This window comes from Ooceraea biroi, chromosome 7, assembly GCF_003672135.1.
Source record: "Ooceraea biroi isolate clonal line C1 chromosome 7, Obir_v5.4, whole genome shotgun sequence".
Classification (NCBI taxonomy): domain Eukaryota; kingdom Metazoa; phylum Arthropoda; class Insecta; order Hymenoptera; family Formicidae; genus Ooceraea; species Ooceraea biroi.
Window position 1 is genome coordinate 13,210,937 of NC_039512.1, and position 19,533 is coordinate 13,230,469.

General features: G+C 43.1%; 3 protein-coding genes and 1 long non-coding RNA gene across 6 annotated transcripts in view; 1 reads left to right on the forward strand and 3 right to left on the reverse strand.

The window, feature by feature from the left end:
• The window catches only part of LOC105279652 (zinc finger CCCH domain-containing protein 13), a 67,744-nt gene extending 56,199 nt beyond the window's left edge, over positions 1 to 11,545 (reverse strand). Inside the window, exons 1-2 of the mRNA XM_026971406.1 lie at positions 11,049 to 11,545; positions 1,128 to 1,323 (exon numbers count right to left, since the gene is read on the reverse strand). Coding sequence (XP_026827207.1) covers positions 1,128 to 1,172 — 45 coding nt within the window. The 5' untranslated portion in view covers positions 1,173 to 1,323; positions 11,049 to 11,545. The remainder of the gene's footprint in view (positions 1 to 1,127; positions 1,324 to 11,048) is intronic.
• Positions 11,546 to 11,652: 107 nt separating this feature from the next.
• Positions 11,653 to 13,901, reverse strand: LOC105279653 (40S ribosomal protein S9). Its single transcript, XM_011339557.3, has 4 exons — positions 13,785 to 13,901; positions 13,110 to 13,348; positions 12,666 to 12,852; positions 11,653 to 11,896 (listed from the first exon to the last, which is right to left on the reverse strand). The coding sequence occupies exons 2-4, from the start codon at positions 13,330 to 13,332 to the stop codon at positions 11,725 to 11,727; spliced, it is 582 nt and encodes a 193-aa protein (XP_011337859.1). The 5' UTR covers positions 13,333 to 13,348; positions 13,785 to 13,901; the 3' UTR covers positions 11,653 to 11,724.
• Positions 13,902 to 14,488: 587 nt separating this feature from the next.
• On the forward strand, positions 14,489 to 19,427 carry LOC105279650 (mitochondrial glycine transporter). Of its 3 annotated transcripts, none has more exons than XM_011339552.2 (8): positions 14,489 to 14,610; positions 15,868 to 16,487; positions 17,566 to 17,687; positions 17,853 to 17,937; positions 18,031 to 18,210; positions 18,338 to 18,509; positions 18,872 to 19,119; positions 19,272 to 19,427. In XM_011339552.2, exons 2-8 carry the CDS (start codon positions 16,470 to 16,472, stop codon positions 19,296 to 19,298), a joined length of 852 nt encoding a protein of 283 aa, XP_011337854.2. In that variant the 5' UTR covers positions 14,489 to 14,610; positions 15,868 to 16,469; the 3' UTR covers positions 19,299 to 19,427. The 3 variants fall into 3 exon arrangements, with proteins under 3 accessions (XP_011337854.2, XP_019887381.2, XP_011337853.2); XM_020031822.2 differs by having other exon boundaries at positions 15,868 to 16,175; XM_011339551.2 differs by having other exon boundaries at positions 15,868 to 17,687.
• On the reverse strand, positions 17,557 to 18,145 carry LOC109611000. Its single transcript, XR_002193300.2, has 3 exons — positions 18,012 to 18,145; positions 17,751 to 17,918; positions 17,557 to 17,640 (listed from the first exon to the last, which is right to left on the reverse strand). It is a non-coding gene; the product is annotated as an uncharacterized LOC109611000 (long non-coding RNA).
• Positions 19,428 to 19,533: the final 106 nt, after the last annotated feature.

Sequence of the window (19,533 nt, forward strand, 5' to 3'; positions counted from 1 at the left end):
TGAACATGCACAACGAGCGCGGCATCGTTAAGCCACGTGGACGGCCGATCGTTAGCACGTGGCCTCCTTTTTAACTGTTACTTAGGGCCCAGCGGCGGTGACAGGGGAAAGGAGGGCTAAGCAGGCTCGATGTGTCAGGAAAATGAACTGAGAGGTATTTTTCAGATTGAAATTTCTCGCGACCCACCTGATTACCCTCGTCTTGGAGAACCGCGTGACATTCCACAGGAAACCCCTTGGAGGGGTTTCAGGCGCGCGCGAGTGAAGTTTCTAAATCTTCCGAAACTTTTTCGGCGGATCATGAAGTTACAGTATGCAGCGACTTCATAAAAACCGGAAGAAGAAAAAGAGAAGAGGGAGGAAAATCGCGACACTGAATTGATGCGCCTCCTGTTTTCATAGGGCATAATTCTTGTGAAAGCGACTTTAAGTATAATGTTGCATCCAGAGCCGAACAATCCCATCAATTTCAAGCATTTTTTCTATTTCCTATTTCGGAATTATTACAATCCCGACATTGTGATGGCAGACCCTCCGTCTTCGAATCCTATCCTCAGGAATTTGCGGATGTCAAGTGACATATTAGTGACATTCGGAGTGGTGGCGGGACACATCTCGCATACATCTCGCACGCGCACGGGGGAGAGCAGGGGTGGAGGTGATCTCCCCCGCGTAGATCGGAAGCCAATTAATATCCACGCGGAACGCGTTCCACGCGCCCTCCTGTCTGCACCCCCTTTCCCCTGTACCGCGTGTACACCTGCTGAATAACCCCGTTGAAACATAACTGCGCGCAGCGTGATATACTCGCGCCATGGGGCTCGCTTGTCGGCGACGGGACCCCATAAACTCCCGGCCGAGCGATAACGGGGTTAACCGGCGGTTACCTCGTTATTTCGACGCGAGATCTCCGACGGGAGATCGTAACGAGGCGCCGTATCGCCGTAACCGTGCGGCGCCGCGATAATTATCCTCCGAACATCCCTCTCCTCCCGGAACTTGATTGCAAGGCTGATCTCTTCAATCCCGCCAAAAACGTGAACTCTGGCGGATCGTGGAAGTTTGGCGCGAAGTTTGAATCTCCTTAACGGCACGATCGATCAAACGTGTGAGGAACAGCTACTTACCTTGTAGATCTCGTCGACGAGTCTAGTAAGCTCCTCGGTCTCCATGATGCCACCCAGATGAAAACCTCCGCTTTTTCTCGGCTTCACGAGATGCTCATATTTTCCCGTTCGCCCGAGACCGGATCTCACGTGACTGCTCCACTTTCGCGAAGTCGACGATCGTGATCGCGCCTTCGATCTGTTGTGCTCTCCCGATCTAGAATGCAAAGAGAACAGTGGGAATTAGACGCACACATTCGCCACAAACGTGATTTTGTGCGACGTCATTTATATACTAATCTAATGTATTTTTAATGAGACGATCTTGAAATCCTCGTCGGTGTCCGGATCGTACATGTTTTCTGCGACGAAAAATAGATAATAAAGATAAATAAATAAATAGATGTAAATAGATAATAAAGAATTTGGATTTGGACGATTGTGATAATATAATAATGTTAGTAATTATAATAATTAAATCCTGAATTAGTAAGCTAATTAAATGAGTTTCGCTATGATCAATCTCGCCATCTCGTCGAATCAACATTTAATAATGCGTATATGCATATCCTTCCACGGATTTTCGCGTGTGCGTATGTAGATCTCACATCGAATTCACGGATCTCCGACTCGGTTGGTATTTGCACTTCGCATAGCCAGATATTTATCCGCTACCATATTTTTATGATAATGATCGCTAATAGAAAAGCGCATTCCTCTCTCGATTGCGACCAGTCGGCATGTCGGTCCGGCTGGAATCTCGAAACACCGCCTAAGCATTACTCATACGCGCTACGAGAGAGGTCACGTTTCCCAAGTACTTTCATTCCGCAAGGACACCCGGTATGCGCGCGCGAGTGCGAGCGGCTACGGGAGGGTCGCGCATAACTTCGCCGCTTTTATTTCTCGACGCGGATCTATGGATTGTGCGCGCGCTCGATTCGAGCGATCGTCGATCGGCTCGCGGAACGCGCGCGCTGGAACTTTCTTTAACTGCGACTACATTATTGCAGATGCAATTATTATTCTCCCTTTTAGTTAATAATAATTATCTCTCTATCCGTGAACCGAACAAGCGTGAAATCACGTCTCGCACGCGTTACCGGTTAAATTAATTACTACCATTTCATTCCCCGGCGGTTCTCGGAAAATTCCGCGCGGGAGAAAAGGATTTTCCAGACTTAATCGGTCGAGGATACTCGCGGGCATGTTCCGTAATTCATTCGGTATGCATTTTACAGGAGACGTTGGTGCCGAAGGTAAACGTCGCGGATAATTGCAGTTGCGCGCGACGTTTACGTCACGGCGAGAAATACGTTTACGGCGCGGCGATTGTGAGAGTGTCACGTGCAAAATGCGAGACGCGAAAAAGCGCGAGCGGTGACTGCAAACGAAATATCAATCGCCCAGGCTCCGCGTGAGCGTGTGTAACATAATAGGTCGATTAATAATAAAGCGGCTGCTCGACTCGCACCGCGCGCTCCGCTCGAGCGTGCTTAATTAATAAATTGACGTTTCATAAATTAATCCGCGCGACTGCGAATTCACAAAGTTCGCCGGACTGTTTAAGCTTTATCAATAATACCGACGGCCCGAGTAATTTGTCAACTTGTTATCCGCCAATTTTTATACTATGCAAATCGCGCGCGAAAAGGAAAGAGCACGAAGATTTTCTCTTTGTCGCTTATATCGGGAAATTGAAAATCGTAATTTCGGAATCACAATCTTTGAATGGCTTAAATAATCAAGCAGCAGCTGTATGCGTGTACGTATGCGTGTGTGTATAGTTTTTAATTAATTAAATAATTAAACGTTCCATCGGGCAGGCAAATTACAAAAGTAGAAGGTAGATGAAAAAACCCACGGCAGAACACGGCAGAGATATTATATTTTGCAGCCGAAATTATCAATCCATTCGAAATGTGTAATCAAACGAAATCGTGACTCGATGAACGAAATGTTGCGAATATCGGCGGGGGCGCTCGTTCGAATCGTTAAATCGCATCGATCAATGCGACGCGTGTGCGCGAACGATTCGATCGCGATCGCAATACGGAACGGAAGATTCGATTAAACGATGAAAGCGCCGCAAAATTCGACGCGGCCTATCGAAAGCGCGCAACGTGCGCACCATTTCTCTCTCTCTCTCTCTTGCTCATTCGCTCGCGAATTCGCCCGTACGCGAATTTCGCCCGGTGCAACTTCGCAAACGCTCGCTCGCTCGCTCACCCCGAAAGCTTTCAAGCGAATTAAATTCTCTCGAATCGTTTACGATAAAATGTTTCCCTTTAATCTCTCTAATCACCGCCGCGTTCTGCAAACTTTCGCGAATTTAACTAGCGGACGTGACCAGCGAACGCTTTAAAATATAATATCTCACACTCGCCTGATTGCTAATGTACCAAAGTATCGATACTCGATGGTTCTTAGCGAGAGAGCAGAAATGAACGAGCGTGAACGTTAAGTAAAAAAATAGACACGTTTCGTAATAAATGGCCAATGAATAAGAAAGCGACCACGAATGCGACTATGGATTTGTCGAATTATATTGATCACGATACAAATACACGATAATAATAAATTGGCTATAGCAATAGGCTGACGTTAATGTCGGCATAATCAGGACACCGTGATGTGCATACGAGCGTTATTGCGCGCGTACGCCGATATTATTATACATACGCGATATTGTTGATAATAAAATTATGCCAGCTGCGTGGATATTATTTATCAATAAATACATACAATTTTGAATTTATTAATTACAAATATATATAAATATATACATATATACACATCTCGACAGAGGGAGAGGCAGACAGATTAATAAATAAACGTGCGCCTGCCAAATGCGGTTTCTCTCGACAATAATATTGTTGTTTATCGGATGCGCGTTCGCAACTGTCATCTCGAATAACGCGCTATCAATCACATCGGTGCATCGGTGCATCCATTGGATGAGCGCGCGCGTTACTTTCTTCGTTACGGGATCCGTATATTGTTACATCACCGATGTGATTATGTTTATTAGAGCGGTCGACAACCCGCACCCGTCCCCCGCCTCTCCCTCCGCCTAGGGAATTAAACTCTGCTTTCTCCCAACCGACTTATCGACGCGATATTCTCATAAACGCATAAACTATGCACATCGCAAATAGAAGCGCAACGGTACCGCACGGTAGTTGCATGCAACGTAAAACGCACACTTCGTGCAACCGTTGCATCGCGAGCGCGAAAATGCTGTTTTAGGGAGTTGCTTTTTTAGGAGTGTACGAGTCTAACTACCTAACTTAATTATTTAAAATATATTAGGTCAAGTAGAAAGTTTTCCAGACCGAATATGGCTTCCTTACGTTCAAGGAGCCAGCCTTTTATTGGCCAGGGAATTATTTTTACTGAATTCTTTCATTATAAAGTATTAAAAATATTTGATTTAATACGTATTTCTGATTTAAAAAATCCGTAAAACTTTCTACTAAACCTAATATATCACCCAATTAACCGTTCCTTATCCTTTACAGCATCAAAGTTTTCGTTCGTCGAAGAGAACTTTCTCTCGTCTCCCGTCTCCCACGAATCGAGGACTCTATTAAGGTCCATTGGTTTATAGAAAAAGAAAGAAACCAGATAGAAAAAAGGATGGGACGGAAGCGGGGAACAAACGAACGCGCGCGTATTAGCATAACGCCGTTACGATACAATGTAGTCACGCCTACGCGCCGCAGGTGCAAACGGGTGTTCCCGGCTGCAGGACATCGGGACCGCTCCACAACCGTTACGAGAGAAAGAGAGAGAGAGAGAGCCAGTCTGAGAGAACGACATTCCTTGGCAGTCGCGATTTCAGTGCGATCTCGCGAACGAGTCGCGGTAATTCTCCGATGCATGGGCGCGCCCCGGGAATTTTGCGGAAACACGCCGATCTCGGCGTGGCGCAAGGCGGAACGCGATCTTCTTTGGCCGCGCAATCGAGATCTCAAGAATTTTTTCGAGATACTTGATACCTCGATGCTTCGTTTGAGGAGAAGAGTATCTGACTCGGCTCGACTGCATTTTCGATTGCGAAATGTTTATTTGGTATATTCAGAGAACAGAGAAGTCGTGCTGCGAATGCAGTTATTAATTGCACCTTTTTTTCGTGCATTCTGCACTCGAGCGTATTAATAATAAAGCGCGTGTAATATCGAGAGGGATTTTATTAGCGCAGTAATTTTCTTTTTCAAGGCCAATGAGGCAGGACGGAGCTTATGGAACTAGTTCTATAAACGGGATTCCACCAGCTGCAAATTGGTGCGAGAAAAAAAGCGCGCACACCTCCAAAGCAATCGTTTTATCTCTCTCTTTTCTCCGCGGCCTGTAAAACATCCTTGGCTTTCAAAGCTCTCACTCCGCTCGTGTTCCGCCCGTTCGCCCGCCTGCGTGTTCCCCCTCGCCCTTACATCGCAGCTTTAATTATCGCCTCAAAGAGCCCCGCCCTTTTGCTTTATTTATTCATCGATGATGTTCTCTTATCCCGCGCGGTCAAAGAAATCTTTACGGCCGTTAATTAACCTTCGAATGCAAAAAGCGGAACTGCGAAAACGAATGAACGCGCCCGTACGTGTTACAAACTTACAAATGCAACGAATCATCATTGAACCCTTCCCGCAAGGGTGTGATGCAAGAAGCTGTCAGATGAGAGATATCAAAGACAAGTTTTCCGGGATGATGCGCCTGCGAACACGTCCTCGAACTAGAAACAACTGGCCAATTTTAAATGCCGGCCCTAAAATCGCGCGTTTATCGCGTGCGAGATAAATCCGTACATCGCAAATGGAGAAAAATTGCGACGCATTGGCAGAGACGGATGCGGATTGAGAGAAAAGGAATTTATATGGTGACGCGGAATCGCGCGCTGAAAAGCGTTCGTAACAACGAATTACGAGCTGCAACTCGTTGGGGGGAGGGGCGGGTGCTCCGGTCTTAACTCGTAAATACAATGTCACTTCGGCGTAGATTCCGATTTGCAGCTGACATCTCGCACCGCTCGATACTCGACATCGCGCTTATAAATTTTTTCCCGCTCCAATAATTCCGCGACCCGGACGAAATAGGCCAGCCATTTTCCGCGCTCGACTTTAAAAGACGCGTCGAGATAGGAGAGGGTCGAGGGATGAAAGAAAAAAAGAAAGGCAAAAGAATGGGGAATAAAATCCGGCGGAGAGTTTTGTCGCGGAATCGCTCGCGGATGATTTCCGTCGATGAAATATTCATAATTTAGCACGCTCCTCATTCATCCCCGTCTCCTTTTCTTTTTGTTTCTCTTTCGAGAACGATCGCGAGATGAAATATTCATCCTCGAGATGACGATGACGCCGGTCCGAGAATACCACGCGTCACCGATTTCTTTGCGAAATAATTCGAGCAGAATCGCCGATGCGATTTGCAACGTCTGCGTTACATTGCAAATTTCCGGGCGCACATCGACGAACTCTCCTCTCTCTCTCTCTCTCTTGCCAATATGAAATATTTCGCGCGTACGCAATGTGTACAATTCACGTTTACAGTTTACAGGCCTCCCATATTCAACATGTATTTTTTGTGTATTCTCAAGAGAGATAGAGAGATAGAGAGAGAAAAAGAGAGAGAGATAGGGAGGGAGGGAAGGAAAGAGGAGAACCTGGAATTTCGGTATTTCGCTCTCGTGACTCTTGTGGAAATAATTCCAAGGTTTCACAAGATCGTAAACACACGAGCGACAAAACGTCGCTGGGCATGAGTCTAATAACAATTGTCACTGTAACTCATACAAGGTATGATTCAGGGGGAAACCGCAATGTCTGCGGAATACACTCGGGATGAGAAATAAGCGAGAGTATAACAGAGTTTCTGTATCATGCATATTTCAAGGCACGCGATACGGTACCACTACTCGTTGTTACATAATTGAGCCGACGTTGGCGGAATTATTCAAAAAAACCGTTTGCTCGGTTTTATGCTCGTATATTAGATTTCTTTCTCATTACGTTAATTGCAATCAGTCGTTTGCCGCTCGTAAATTATGCAACATTATCAGAACGCGCGAGTCGCGCTCGAATCAAAGTTTCCAGGCATACCAGTCGCCGCAACCCCAACAATTTCAAACTCCGAAAAATGGGAATCATCTCCAAAAATGTGTCCAAGAATATTTTACAAGTGTCCAACTTCCCAATTTTCCCATCGTAATTGATCCAGGACAACTCACCAGAGATCTCGGGGGGGGGGGGGGGGGAAATCGACGGCTCCAGATCCAGATCACGGGAAGAGTCGATCAAACTATCGGACGGCGGACTGTACTCTCACAGGACAGCTGGGGAAACTTGAGCACTTTCGCGAGCGAGCAAACGACACGAAAACGATACGCTCAACTCGACGCGCGCGGGACCACTGAGCGGTGCGAGAGCTGGCGGACGACCGCTCGGCGCAGGTCGGCCAGGACGGGGTGACCGCGCACGATCGAGTCGTATTCACGTTGTATTAATCCGGTAAATACTATTGTTTCATTGTAAACTATCTGATTATGTGCAAAAAGTATGCATATATCATAACACGAGGAAATAACGGATTCTTAGATTCTTATGGAAGTTACAGTACCAGACTTCGCGTCTAATGGACTATTTTAACACAAAAAAGAACATGTATTCTAAAATATTTTCATGTTGTATCACACATTATTATTGTAATGTTAATAATATTAGAGTATTATTAGAAATCTTATTATCTGGATTAATTTCGTAAAAATACCGTGCATATTGCAAAATTCGTGAAAACCGCTGAAACTTGGATCCCTCGAGACTGATTTGCAATAGTTCATTCGCGCAATTTATAATCGGCATTAACAACAAATTACTCCGTGAAGTTTTAATCGAAAACGCAGCGTGATTTAATTGAACTTTTCCTCTGCTCACCGCCGCAGTCATGAGGGAGAAGGAGGGAGAGGAGGCAAGAGGAATTCAATTAAAAAGTACTGTGCGTCTATGCTAATGTAAAGTAAAAGCCACGCGTTTAGCGACAAATGTCAGTTTTGTTCTCGGTTTTGTTTCAGACGAGATATACATAAAACGGGCCGCACGCAGTCACGTGATCATTTGTAACTCCGATGCGCCAATTGGCGATGCGCGATAAAAATTATTATGCATCTACGAGCTGAATGGAATAAGCAGTTTCAATTATTTGCTATATTTTATTTTATTATAGATTAATTTTATTTTATTATATATCAATAATTTCACCGACTCGAGGAGTTGCAGATGCGACTAACAATACAACTGCACCGCGCCGCACAGAGAATACTTGTTCGACGAGAGTATGCAGTATCGAAAGCGCGGCATCGTTGCCTTCAGTCGTATCTCCCGTTAACGATTCGAGAGTGTCCCCTGCGAGTTTTCTCGCCGAGAACGCATCTTCGATGTGGCCCGAGTTTATGGGGTCACCGACGAAAGGAGGACTCACCGTGGAATGTGGTAAAGGCCGGAATGAAGGTCGGTCTGTTCCATCGGAGAGACTCCGACCGAGACCGACCAGTTGATCGGTCTCCCGTTGGCCGTGTTTCCGATAATGGTCTCGAAAATACGCAGATCGAGAATTCCCGCGCCAATTTCCTCGCCCTCGGCTCGCTTAACGGCCCTAATTAATTTTACAGACCGCTCGCTACGACTAATCGAAGCCATTCGCGAAATTCTCTCTTAAACAACCTACACGAAGGACTGATAGTTCAGTTATTTTTCCGATTACTTCAGCAGCTGATTAATAAATAATGGTCAAAGAGCTCCATCACGGCAAGTCGAATTAAAAAGGACTATTAGTCCATATTGCAGACCGTTTACAGCGATTACAGGGAGTTTTTCACGCGGGCTGCGAGAACTTTTTTAAAATTTAATTTAACGAAAAACTGAATTTAATTGCGCATCGCGCGGATGCACGAAAGAAAATAAAAAAAATACTCGGTATGGCATTTATCCGTCTCGTCATAGCAATCATCGTTCAATTTCCTGGTTTTTGTTCGCTTGCCGTTGGCGGTTTTCGGATTTTTTGGGTGCACAATGAAAAATAGCTATTGGGTTGGCATGCAACTCGAATTATATCGAAACACGATCGGCGCCTCAGAGGCACAACAATTTTCGTTTAACGAATCAAAATCTGGGGATAGTAAAAAATTTTTTTGTTTTCGTGAACCGTTTCCCAAAAGTTACGAGGGAGATTGGGCTAATTCTCGTACACGATCCGCGTTTTATTTAAGTCTCGTTCGCTTGAATCCTCCAAAATGTTGCTCAAACATTACGAGAGAAGTTTAACAGGATAACTAACAACGAATTTTGTGATCCCTTCTACTAAAATAAGAACCACGTAACGTCGACCAGGTACTTTTGCGTCAAACTGTACCATCAAATATGAATCAAAGGTCTATTTGAGCAAATAGAGGATCATTTCCCCGTAGACCGGTCACTTGTCACGGCAAGTGCGGCGCGGAAATTTGTTTACGGAAATACACACAGTCACGTTCCCTCCGGCGAATCGTAATTCTGGATTCCCTACTTGCATTATTTATGCTCCCATGCAAATACGCGCGCGCGCGCTCGCGTTATGAATGACCCAAGCGATACGTGCTAAGTACCGTTGAGCGTGCAAAATAATCCGCTTCCGGAAATCGCATTTACGCGGAATTAATTATCACCGAGAACTGTCCGACGAGGAAAGAGGGGCCGGAGAGGAGAAGAGAGAAAGAAGGAGAACACGTTTGAATCGCTCGCTACTTGGTGCGCTTCGAAGGAGCACGTCCCGCGAATCCTTCGGGTCCTTCGGCCGGAATTACACCCTGAATTTCTTATGCCGCGCTTGATAGTATCATATTATATACACTATATAACTTTATATTGGATCGTATACTCGTCCCGCTTTTTTAGTGTTTTCAATAAAATGGTTTGTAACATATATTCGTTACTAAAAATATTTAGAAAACGGAAATATGGTACAACCCACTATATTAAGTTACTTTAAATTTTTCCGGAAATTGTTCCATAGTCTCAACCTCTAGGTTCAAACGAGAAGAAACGATATCGATTTTCCGACCTATATCGTCAATTTTCTCGACAATATAAGAGATCGATGAAAATCGTTGGTTTACCTTTTAGATCAATTGTGTCGGCAAAACGCCTGCAAAACGTCGAGAAGGAAAATTTCCGAAACCCGTCGCGACGCGTGACCGTAGGTGCGCTTCCAAAAAGTAAATAAGCCGTGAAATATTGCACGCTCGCGGCGAAGCAGAAGAGCGAGGGTGACCCTGTTATCCATCACGAGGACTGTCAGTCCCACATGGGACAAAGTCGACAGAGCATCTCGACTCGAGGCGTTAATCCTCGATACAGGAGAGCACAGCGCCGTTCGATCACCTCCCTTCGATATCGCGTAAAAGGATCCCCGACATCGCGCACGTAATTTCTCCTCTCTTTTCTACGACATTATAGGAGTGGTCGCGGAAATTCGGAGGATGAAACCGAGCATTTAATCATTTATTATTGCAATTTATAATTATGATTGAACTAATATTTTTATGAAAAGTGTTCACTCGCACAATATTAATCGTTGCTTTTATTTTGTAATATTTAGATATGTAAGATAAGAAAATTAATTAGTTTTCGCAAATGCGTAGCGCAAATAAGATTATAATAATATACGAAAGCTGTGTATTCTGTGTATCTTTAATTATTTCGCTGAAATCTCAGAGTTAATATGACTACCTTTGAGATATAGACTGCCGAACCTAAAATTGTTCTGTAAATTATCTCGTGCTGCGTGAATCGCACTTATGTTCTTTTTGCATTCTTAAAGTAACGTGGCAATACTAATATGTATCGCAATGGCGATACAAACTATCTAAATTATAGGTTAAATGTAATTGTACATCGCGATATAAATGGATTTACTCACCAGGTATTTATCGACAATTGTAGCACTGGCCATTTTGAATTTGCAACCGCCGATTCCGTCACGGTGCACACCTGCAATGTCGTGGGACAATTATCGTAATTAACCATGACGTACACGGTTGATCACGTTTACAACAACCGCATATTGTTCAATTAGCATTCTGACATACTTTTTTGCACTTACGATTCGCTTTCGACAGGTAAAATATGCAAGAAACACGGAGCAGCCTTGAAGCGGGTGTAAAGTGATTCGGGAATCGGTACAACTGCGTTGCGTTACGTATTACGCGCCCGAAAGATCACGTGGTGCAAGTCACATGCTACTCCACTCGCGCGCTACTTCACGAAGCACCGAACGCGCGAGTTTCAAACGTAAAAGTTTTAAACGTATCTTAAATATTGCAAAGATTACATATATATTTCAACAATGTTATCTGTTAATAAATCTGTAGTTTTTTTTCCATTTTTCCAATAATTAATAAACCTAAAACAAATATTTGCTCAAGCTCCATTCTTTAAATGTCAATTATAGATATTTCAGCTCAGGAAAGGGGAATGGTGACGATGTAGAAGAGGATGCTCGAGAGATGGGCAAAACGCATAGAAACGATAGAAAAATCAATTTATTCTAAATCGCGCATTTATTCAGACAATAAACCGCGACAACAACAATCAGCTTAATCCTCCTCTTCTTCTGGCGCAGCGCCACCGCTGCCCTTCCTCAGGTTCTTCCTCTTGACGCGACCAGGTCTGCCACCGCCGAACGGCGATTTGAGCGAGAAGTCAATGTGCTTCTGCGAGTCCAATCGCACGATAAACGACGGAATGTTCACCACCTGTTTGCGCACTCTGCAACGAGAAACCGCTGGATGATCATCCGAAATCTTCATCAGGTTCGCAGCGAAACCACTGACTGCAAACTTTTATTTTAAAAAAAGCAATCTACCAGAGCTTGCTCTTTCTCAACTTCGATTTCGAGGCGTTAAGTGACGATAAACGACACTCAAGTGGCCTGCACGAATCAAATTTCATTAGTTTAACGACCGAGAATCCCGGATCCAGTGCATGTGATCAACCAAGATCAGCGGATCAGGCATAGCTGTCCCGATACCTGAGCAGCAGAATTTATTTCGTCACCTTGTGTTGCGACATAACAACATTTTAAACGCGAGATTTCCATGGATATTCTTACATACTAAATTAAATGATTAATTCAACATCTCTTAAATTTTAATTAACTAGATTTATGACGTTATAAATGAAGACTATTCGGTCAATATACATATATTGCAAAGATTTGGGTTTGTAGCCCAGGATGAAACTGAAAAAGGACAAATTCCTTAGACAGGGATTAATCCAAGGCATTGCTCTCGCCTTAAATGATTAGAAATGTGCCGTTAGCGTGCAGCCATTCCTTGCCCAATTTTCAAGGCGTTTTGTAAGAGATTTCAAGCTTTGTTCAAACTGAGAAGACCGGTCTTAATAAAATCCAAGATTTCTGCTCAAATTTAGATGCAAACATGAAAACATTTCAATGCCTCTAAGTCTTTTGAGTAAAACATTTGCAGTGTTCCAGCGATAAGGAAGTCAAATTGTTATCCTGCCATTAATGACTCACCGAATGTGCCGTTGGCGAATCAGCACGCGGGCATGATGGATCGACTTGGCCAGACCCAGCTTGAATACTTGAGTTTGGAGACGTCGCTCCAAGAAATCCTCGATCTTTAGACCCAACACGTAATCGAGCTTCATGTGGGCCTCGTTGAGCACACCAATCCTCACAAGACGACGCAGTAGGGCGTTTCCTGGAACGAGACATTAAATATGACTACATCGTAACAAATTTCAGAAAACTTGACAGACTAATCTCTAACAAAAATTAATCTCTTTTCTAGAATACAGAAGCTTTCAGAAAACGCATAAGTCTACACAAACTTTCAGACAAGAGGTGTCAGAATAGCGCAATCATCATGTAACTTGCATAATTCAGCAATTTATAATTACATAACAGTTAAAATCAACTAAAATATATTTGTGCACTATAGAAGTGTGTGTGACTAACCTTCAAAGAGACGCTTGGGATCCTTCTCTTCCAACGTGAGCAACTCACGAGCGGCCTTGCGGATCTTGGCCAGGGTGTACTTCACCCTCCATACTTCGCGTTTGTTGCGGAGACCGTATTCACCGATGATACGTAACTCCTGATCGAGACGTGCCTTCTCGTACGGCCGTCTGGGAGTGACGTAGGTCTTGGAGAAGACCGACGGAATCCTTCCATTAACCATGCTGCGAGATCGTTATCTAAAAGAGACGTTAAATATGACCACGCTGTAGCAAGTTTCAGAAAACTCGAAAGACGATTAATCTCTTTTTCTAGACGTACAAAATTTCAGTCGACGCTCAAGTCTACACGAACTTTCGGACAAGAGGTGTCAGAATAGCGTGATCATGTACTTTGCATAAAATATTAAATAAATAAATTAGACGAATTAAAAAAATAAGAAGAGAGTGAGTTTCGGATGCAACAATTCAGAGGAATCGGTGCAATCGTGAGCAACGGTTCGCCACGTGTCCGCCATTTGATGAAGAGCGAGTGCACGTGGAAATAGCGAGAATATCTCAAGAAAAAGATCACATTATGCGTTGAATCAATTATTTGGACATTTCAGAACGATAAAATTATTCGAGACAAGAATAACGTGACTACTCGTGAAACAACGTGGATATTTATACGTACCTCTTGCCGTGAGCAGAATAACGACCTTCCTTTAAGATGAACGGGAGAAAAATGGCCGAGCATGCCGGAGTACTGCAATTTATAGCCGCGCAGTCGTGCGCGTGCGCAGTTGGTAGGTAAAAGCCGATTTACATTAGTACCGGAAACAATACTAAACCAGAGAGAAGCCTGAGAGCGGTCACGCTCGCGTTTTAACTGTAACGCCTCAAACGTGGGCATATGCGTTCCACTTGACGCTCGCGGCGTCATTCTATCTTTATTCAATATTCAGTGAGCAATAAAGACAGAATCACTTCAATCGCTTCAATGTCCACGTTTGAGGCGTTACAGCTAAAACGCGAGCGTGACCGCTCTCAGGCTTCTCTCTGCTAAAACGGTAAGCGAATCGACCAATCAAGGCTTAGTTTTAAGTGGCCGTTCGAAATCTCCATTGCGATTGGTCGATTCATTTACTGATCAAGTTTTATTACTTGCAATTTTTTTACCTTATTCAATACTTCAAAGATCTTTTCTCCTTCATCTTAGCTAGAAAATTGCCAAAAGTTCAGCAACTTTTTGCTAAAAATTTTATTCTTGTAGAAAGTTTTTAATAAGTTTTTATAATTTACTTACTAATGGACTATCTCCACGTTATATACAGAAACAAATTACAAAACATTAAAATCGACTATAAACTGTAGTTCACAAGTTTCCTCCTAGATGGCACGGGTGCATATTATATGAGGCCGATCCGAATCTATCCACCCACGTGAGTACGTTACACGAAAAACGACAAACGATGTGAACGCAACCATGAAACAGATTCGAACATTTCGAACACCGTTATGTACGTATCGAATACGGAAATCGAACTCTGTTTTCCTTCATCGAATTTTCTTCTACACCTTAAAATAGTGCCGGTTTTCCAAACCCAAGAATGATGATGTAATCAAAATGAACTTATCATGGATCCATTATTTTCGGTCTAGCGAAAACAATTGCGAAAATCACGCCGGATCAATATGCGCCCCATTTCGCAGGCATAAATAATTTAAACAAACACAGATACAGCAATACACGTCATACATCCCGAATCGACGCACAACAATGATATCGTGATTGCCGCCCGATAACCGTATCAGTAGCCTTCGCGACCTTTTCGCGATCACACCAGAGGTCGTTCTGTGACCTTCGCTCTCGTGCGACCTACCCGTTCGGCGTTAATTCATTGGAAAATTAACGGTAAATGAGCGTTATTTTGCTGGAAAATCTACCACCACTGCCATAAATCACTCAAAAATCACTGTAGATCTTTCCTTCACGAGGATGCTTTTTGATCGGCATACTGCTTACACGAACAATGTATTAGATGCTTGCACAAGTTCGTAAGGTCACGAATGAATGGATTGCCTCAAAAGATAAGTCGCTTTCATCGCCACGGGATCAAGCTGTTGCTTGAAAGATGACAAAAGGTTATCGATAGCAACGGCCAGTACTTTGATTAAAATATTCCATGTCGTCTCGTTAGTAATAAATAAAAATTATTCACTTATCACATCAACTTCTGCAAGCACTTAACGTTCGTTTCAGTCGTGCCCACTATCAGCAATTGGGGATTGCTGTAATTCCGATGGCTCCAGTTTTCCAAGTTATTATAGTGCAGGAAAATGCTCGTGGCCAAGATGGCTGCGAATTTTCTTGAACAATTGGATACCATGTAAAATTATATATACCATAATCTCATGTTTAGATTTCATGCATAGATATCTACAGACAGTAAACACTCGTGAGCCTTTCACTGTCGTCACTCGATCGGTCTCCCAAAGACAAATATCTAAATCGAGAAGTATTGTTTTTATTTGCTCGTCTCACGCCACCCTATCTTGCCTATCAAACAAGATAACGTGACGATCCACATTCCAACTTTCTCTTGCTTTATTAGTTACATTTTTGGGTGTACTGGGTACAATTCGACTTCAGCAATTGCTCATAGAGCTGCAGTTGCCTCCAAGTATCGCTCATACTTTCCCTTCGCAACTTCCCTGCTTCTATTGTTCCGTTCTCATTATTCATTTTTTTCCAAGCAAGTACTCTTTTCTTTCAGTGGAGAGGGGAGAGCACGAGGACAGGTCGTCGGTCATTCTGGATTTCTTCGTGGACTTCTCCGGAAGGATTCCACGACACGTGATCCCGGTCCCTATCGTCGCATGAAAAAGCAAGAGGGTCACCGGACAAAGAGGGCTCCAAGTGACCCGTAGCCATAGTGTACATCACGTTTTCGAATGAAGTCACGTTTAAATCACGTTTCGGCGGCTGATAAGCCTGGAAATTTTTTCTTTTGCGTGAGCATGCCGCGATATGCAGGGTGACCCCGTTGACCCCGAGAGTGGTGAAATGAAGATAAAGGGGGACGTAAGTACAGTCGACCGCACGTTTCAAACGTGAGTTGGTGTCGCGTCGCCGTCGGAGACGGGCCTCACTAAAAAATTTATCCCGTGTTCGAAAAGTAAAAATTAGTCGTTACCGTGAATCAGCTAGTTGATGAAAATTGAGTAGACTGCATGAATGATTGGAGCACTCTGAGAATTCTTTGTAAACGTAATTTCGAAAATAATTTGGAGCTTAATTCCGAGACGTACGTTTGAAGATCAACAATAGTGGGTGTATACATTTCACATTAAACCAGTGAATATTAATTGATTTACCATGGAAGTTCTGGGAGCTGTAAGTATTTCAAATATCCTACATACTTAAAAATATAATTTTTTATATGTAGAGTTAAAAAGTAAAATACAGTTTTATTACATCAGTGATAGCAGGACTAATAAATTTGTTAGTTTCAATTATCGCGAGACTATCAAGAAATCCAAAATGTGCTTCATTTTTTAATAAGTCTTTGCATACCAGAAACTTTTGGCAAATCATTATAGTGACTCTTCACACGTAATAAAAGTAGCTACAATAGTATTTTACTTTGCAGCAAAATCATTCAGGAATATAATCGTATTTAAAATTATTAACAAATCATTAGAAATGAAATGTAGAACCGCCAAATTTGTCCATAAAACTGACTCTTTTTCGGAATCACCCTATATAATAATTCGTATTGCGAAAGATTCACTATCGGCGCCTGGTAGGCCTCCCGCGAAGAAGAAAACCGACAAACAAGAGCAATGAGGCGACTGATAAATCACGAATCACTATTAATACACCATAATCTCCGTTGACGACAAATTTACGTAAAGCATTCATCAATCTGTCGAAATTGTTTTCGCCCTTATCTGCTAGAAAAAGAAGACCGACCAAGACCTCCCCCGCGGCGCGCTCAATGTTAACGAAACGGAACAAAACGCAAGAGCAAGTCACGCGATGTTAATGAAGAAATACGCGCGCGCGTAATTAGTCTATCGGCTCGCCGCGAAAAATATCTATTTGCCACGACCCGATAACCCCGTGCTCGCTCGTTACAGCGTTATAACGATAACGTTTAATGTGCTCGTGTGCTCGGCCGAGATCTTAAGCTCGCACGTGAGCTGACTCGTGTGACGAGATAGTTCACGATATTGTTCATAATAATTTGCGCGCAGACGAGTTCAAAGGTCATCGCGATAATCGGATATTTGTGTCGGATACTCGTCTGGGATCCAGAGGATCCCACGACTCGTTTTCGAACGTGATATTTCTGCTGAAGAGAAAAGAGAAATTCAACTCCATGTACCTGGAGTCAATTCAAGTCGCGAATGATCTCGTGAAGTTCTCGAGAGCGCTTTTCTTATTTTTTTTTTCCCCGATCTTTTTGCAGTATCCGATCCTGAAGTCTTTCCTGGCTGGCTCGTTCTCCGGGACGTTCTCCACGATTCTTTTCCAGCCGCTGGACCTGGTGAAAACCAGACTTCAGAGTCGAGTTAATGCCTCTAATATCGGGTGAGATCAAGCTCCTCCGTGCGATTTAAATTTCCAAGGAATATTGCAGTTTTTATACTTAACTCCAACTTGATTAATAACTCGCACGATTCTCCACAAGTTAATCTTGACTTTACGTTCATTTTCTACATAATTACTAATCGATCTTTGGGTCGTCCCGAATAGATCACCAAGAAACGGTATGTTGGGCACGGTGGCGCACATCGTTCAGAAAGAGAACGTCTTCGGACTCTGGAAAGGCATGACACCGGTGAGACGTCGCTTTGCGGATTAATTAATCTGATTAATCTAGCAACTACATGATCGATTTGCATCGATAATAACAATGAATATAAATCTGCAGTCGATAACCAGAGTGATTCCTGGCGTGGGCTTGTACTTCTCGTCGCTGCACTGGCTGAAGCACGCGTTCAATCTGGAGGAGCCGCTGACAGCCATGCAAGCAATCTCGCTAGGCATCACTGCGCGGTCCATGTCTGGCGCTCTGCTGATTCCCATCACCGTCGTGAAGACACGATTTGAGGTACAAATCATTGAAAAAGAAAATCAAAATGATGAGTCGTAACAACTTATCTTTACGAGAGAAAACGAAGAATTGTGAAATCTGCGAAAGGAATTAATCGATTAAATAATTTTATATTACGTTACAGAGCGGTGTTTACAAGTACAACAGCATCGGTGAGGCCCTTCGCCTGATTTACAAGCAGGAAGGGGTGAAAGGTTTATCAAGCGGACTAGTGCCTACTCTCCTGCGAGACGCGCCTTACAGTGGCTTATACCTCATGTTCTACACTCAACTAAAAAACGCTACTGCCAGTACAGGTATTGTTTGATCAAGAGACACGGTAGTGTCTCGCGCCAAGTATACGCGCAGCGAGACCGACCGTGTACTATTACGCGACGCGACGTTTTCAGAGACTTAGATTATTGGATCTCAGTAACGGCTGATCCGATCAACTTCTAAGTAGGCTCAATGGATCGCTTGCGGTCGAATTATGTAATAAAAGTGTTTTCATTTCTATATTTAACTCGATTAGAAATGTCTGTAAAGAAATTGTAGAATCCGCGATATAGAATTGTAGGATTTTGATGCAAACTTACAATCTTTTTTGAATGAAACATTTTTTAGTGTTATTAAAATATAATTAGTCTCAGTGAGTAAAGGTAAATTTTTCCGTGCGCAGGAACGGCTGAGGCGCCGGTTCATTTCAGCTGCGGGATTCTCGCTGGAATTCTGGCTTCCATAGTAACGCAACCACCGGACGTAATCAAGACAAAAATGCAGTTATATCCGAACGAATTTAACAGCATTTACCAAGCGACGTTTTTCGTCTACAAAAAGTACGGTGTACTAGGATATTTCAAGGGCATCGTTCCCAGGATGCTGAGGCGGACCCTGATGACTACTATGGCGTGGACCGTGTACGAACAGGTAATATAATCCGATCTATTATTAAATAAAAATCCATGCACACGCGTGAAATATGAAAATCTTTAATAAGAATTATAAGAGTTTGTATTCGGCGAGATATATTTTACACAAAACCAAAGTATGATAATTAATGTATTTTTTTTGCATTCCAGCTAACGAGGCAAATCGGCCTGAAGTGAACTATCGCTGTATCAAAGTTTGTACGAAGTTTTGTACGAAGACGTGCCGTGTACAGTATTAACGCAAGAATGTGTGTATTATTAACGCCTCGCATATATTTATTTAATAAATTATATATTTTTGCAAGATATGGCTACATGTTCACATATTGGTTAACAATCCTCTACATATATTGTATCCTTACATTTTCCTACTCTTGGTATTTCATATCGTTCTTCAATGTACTATTTCTAA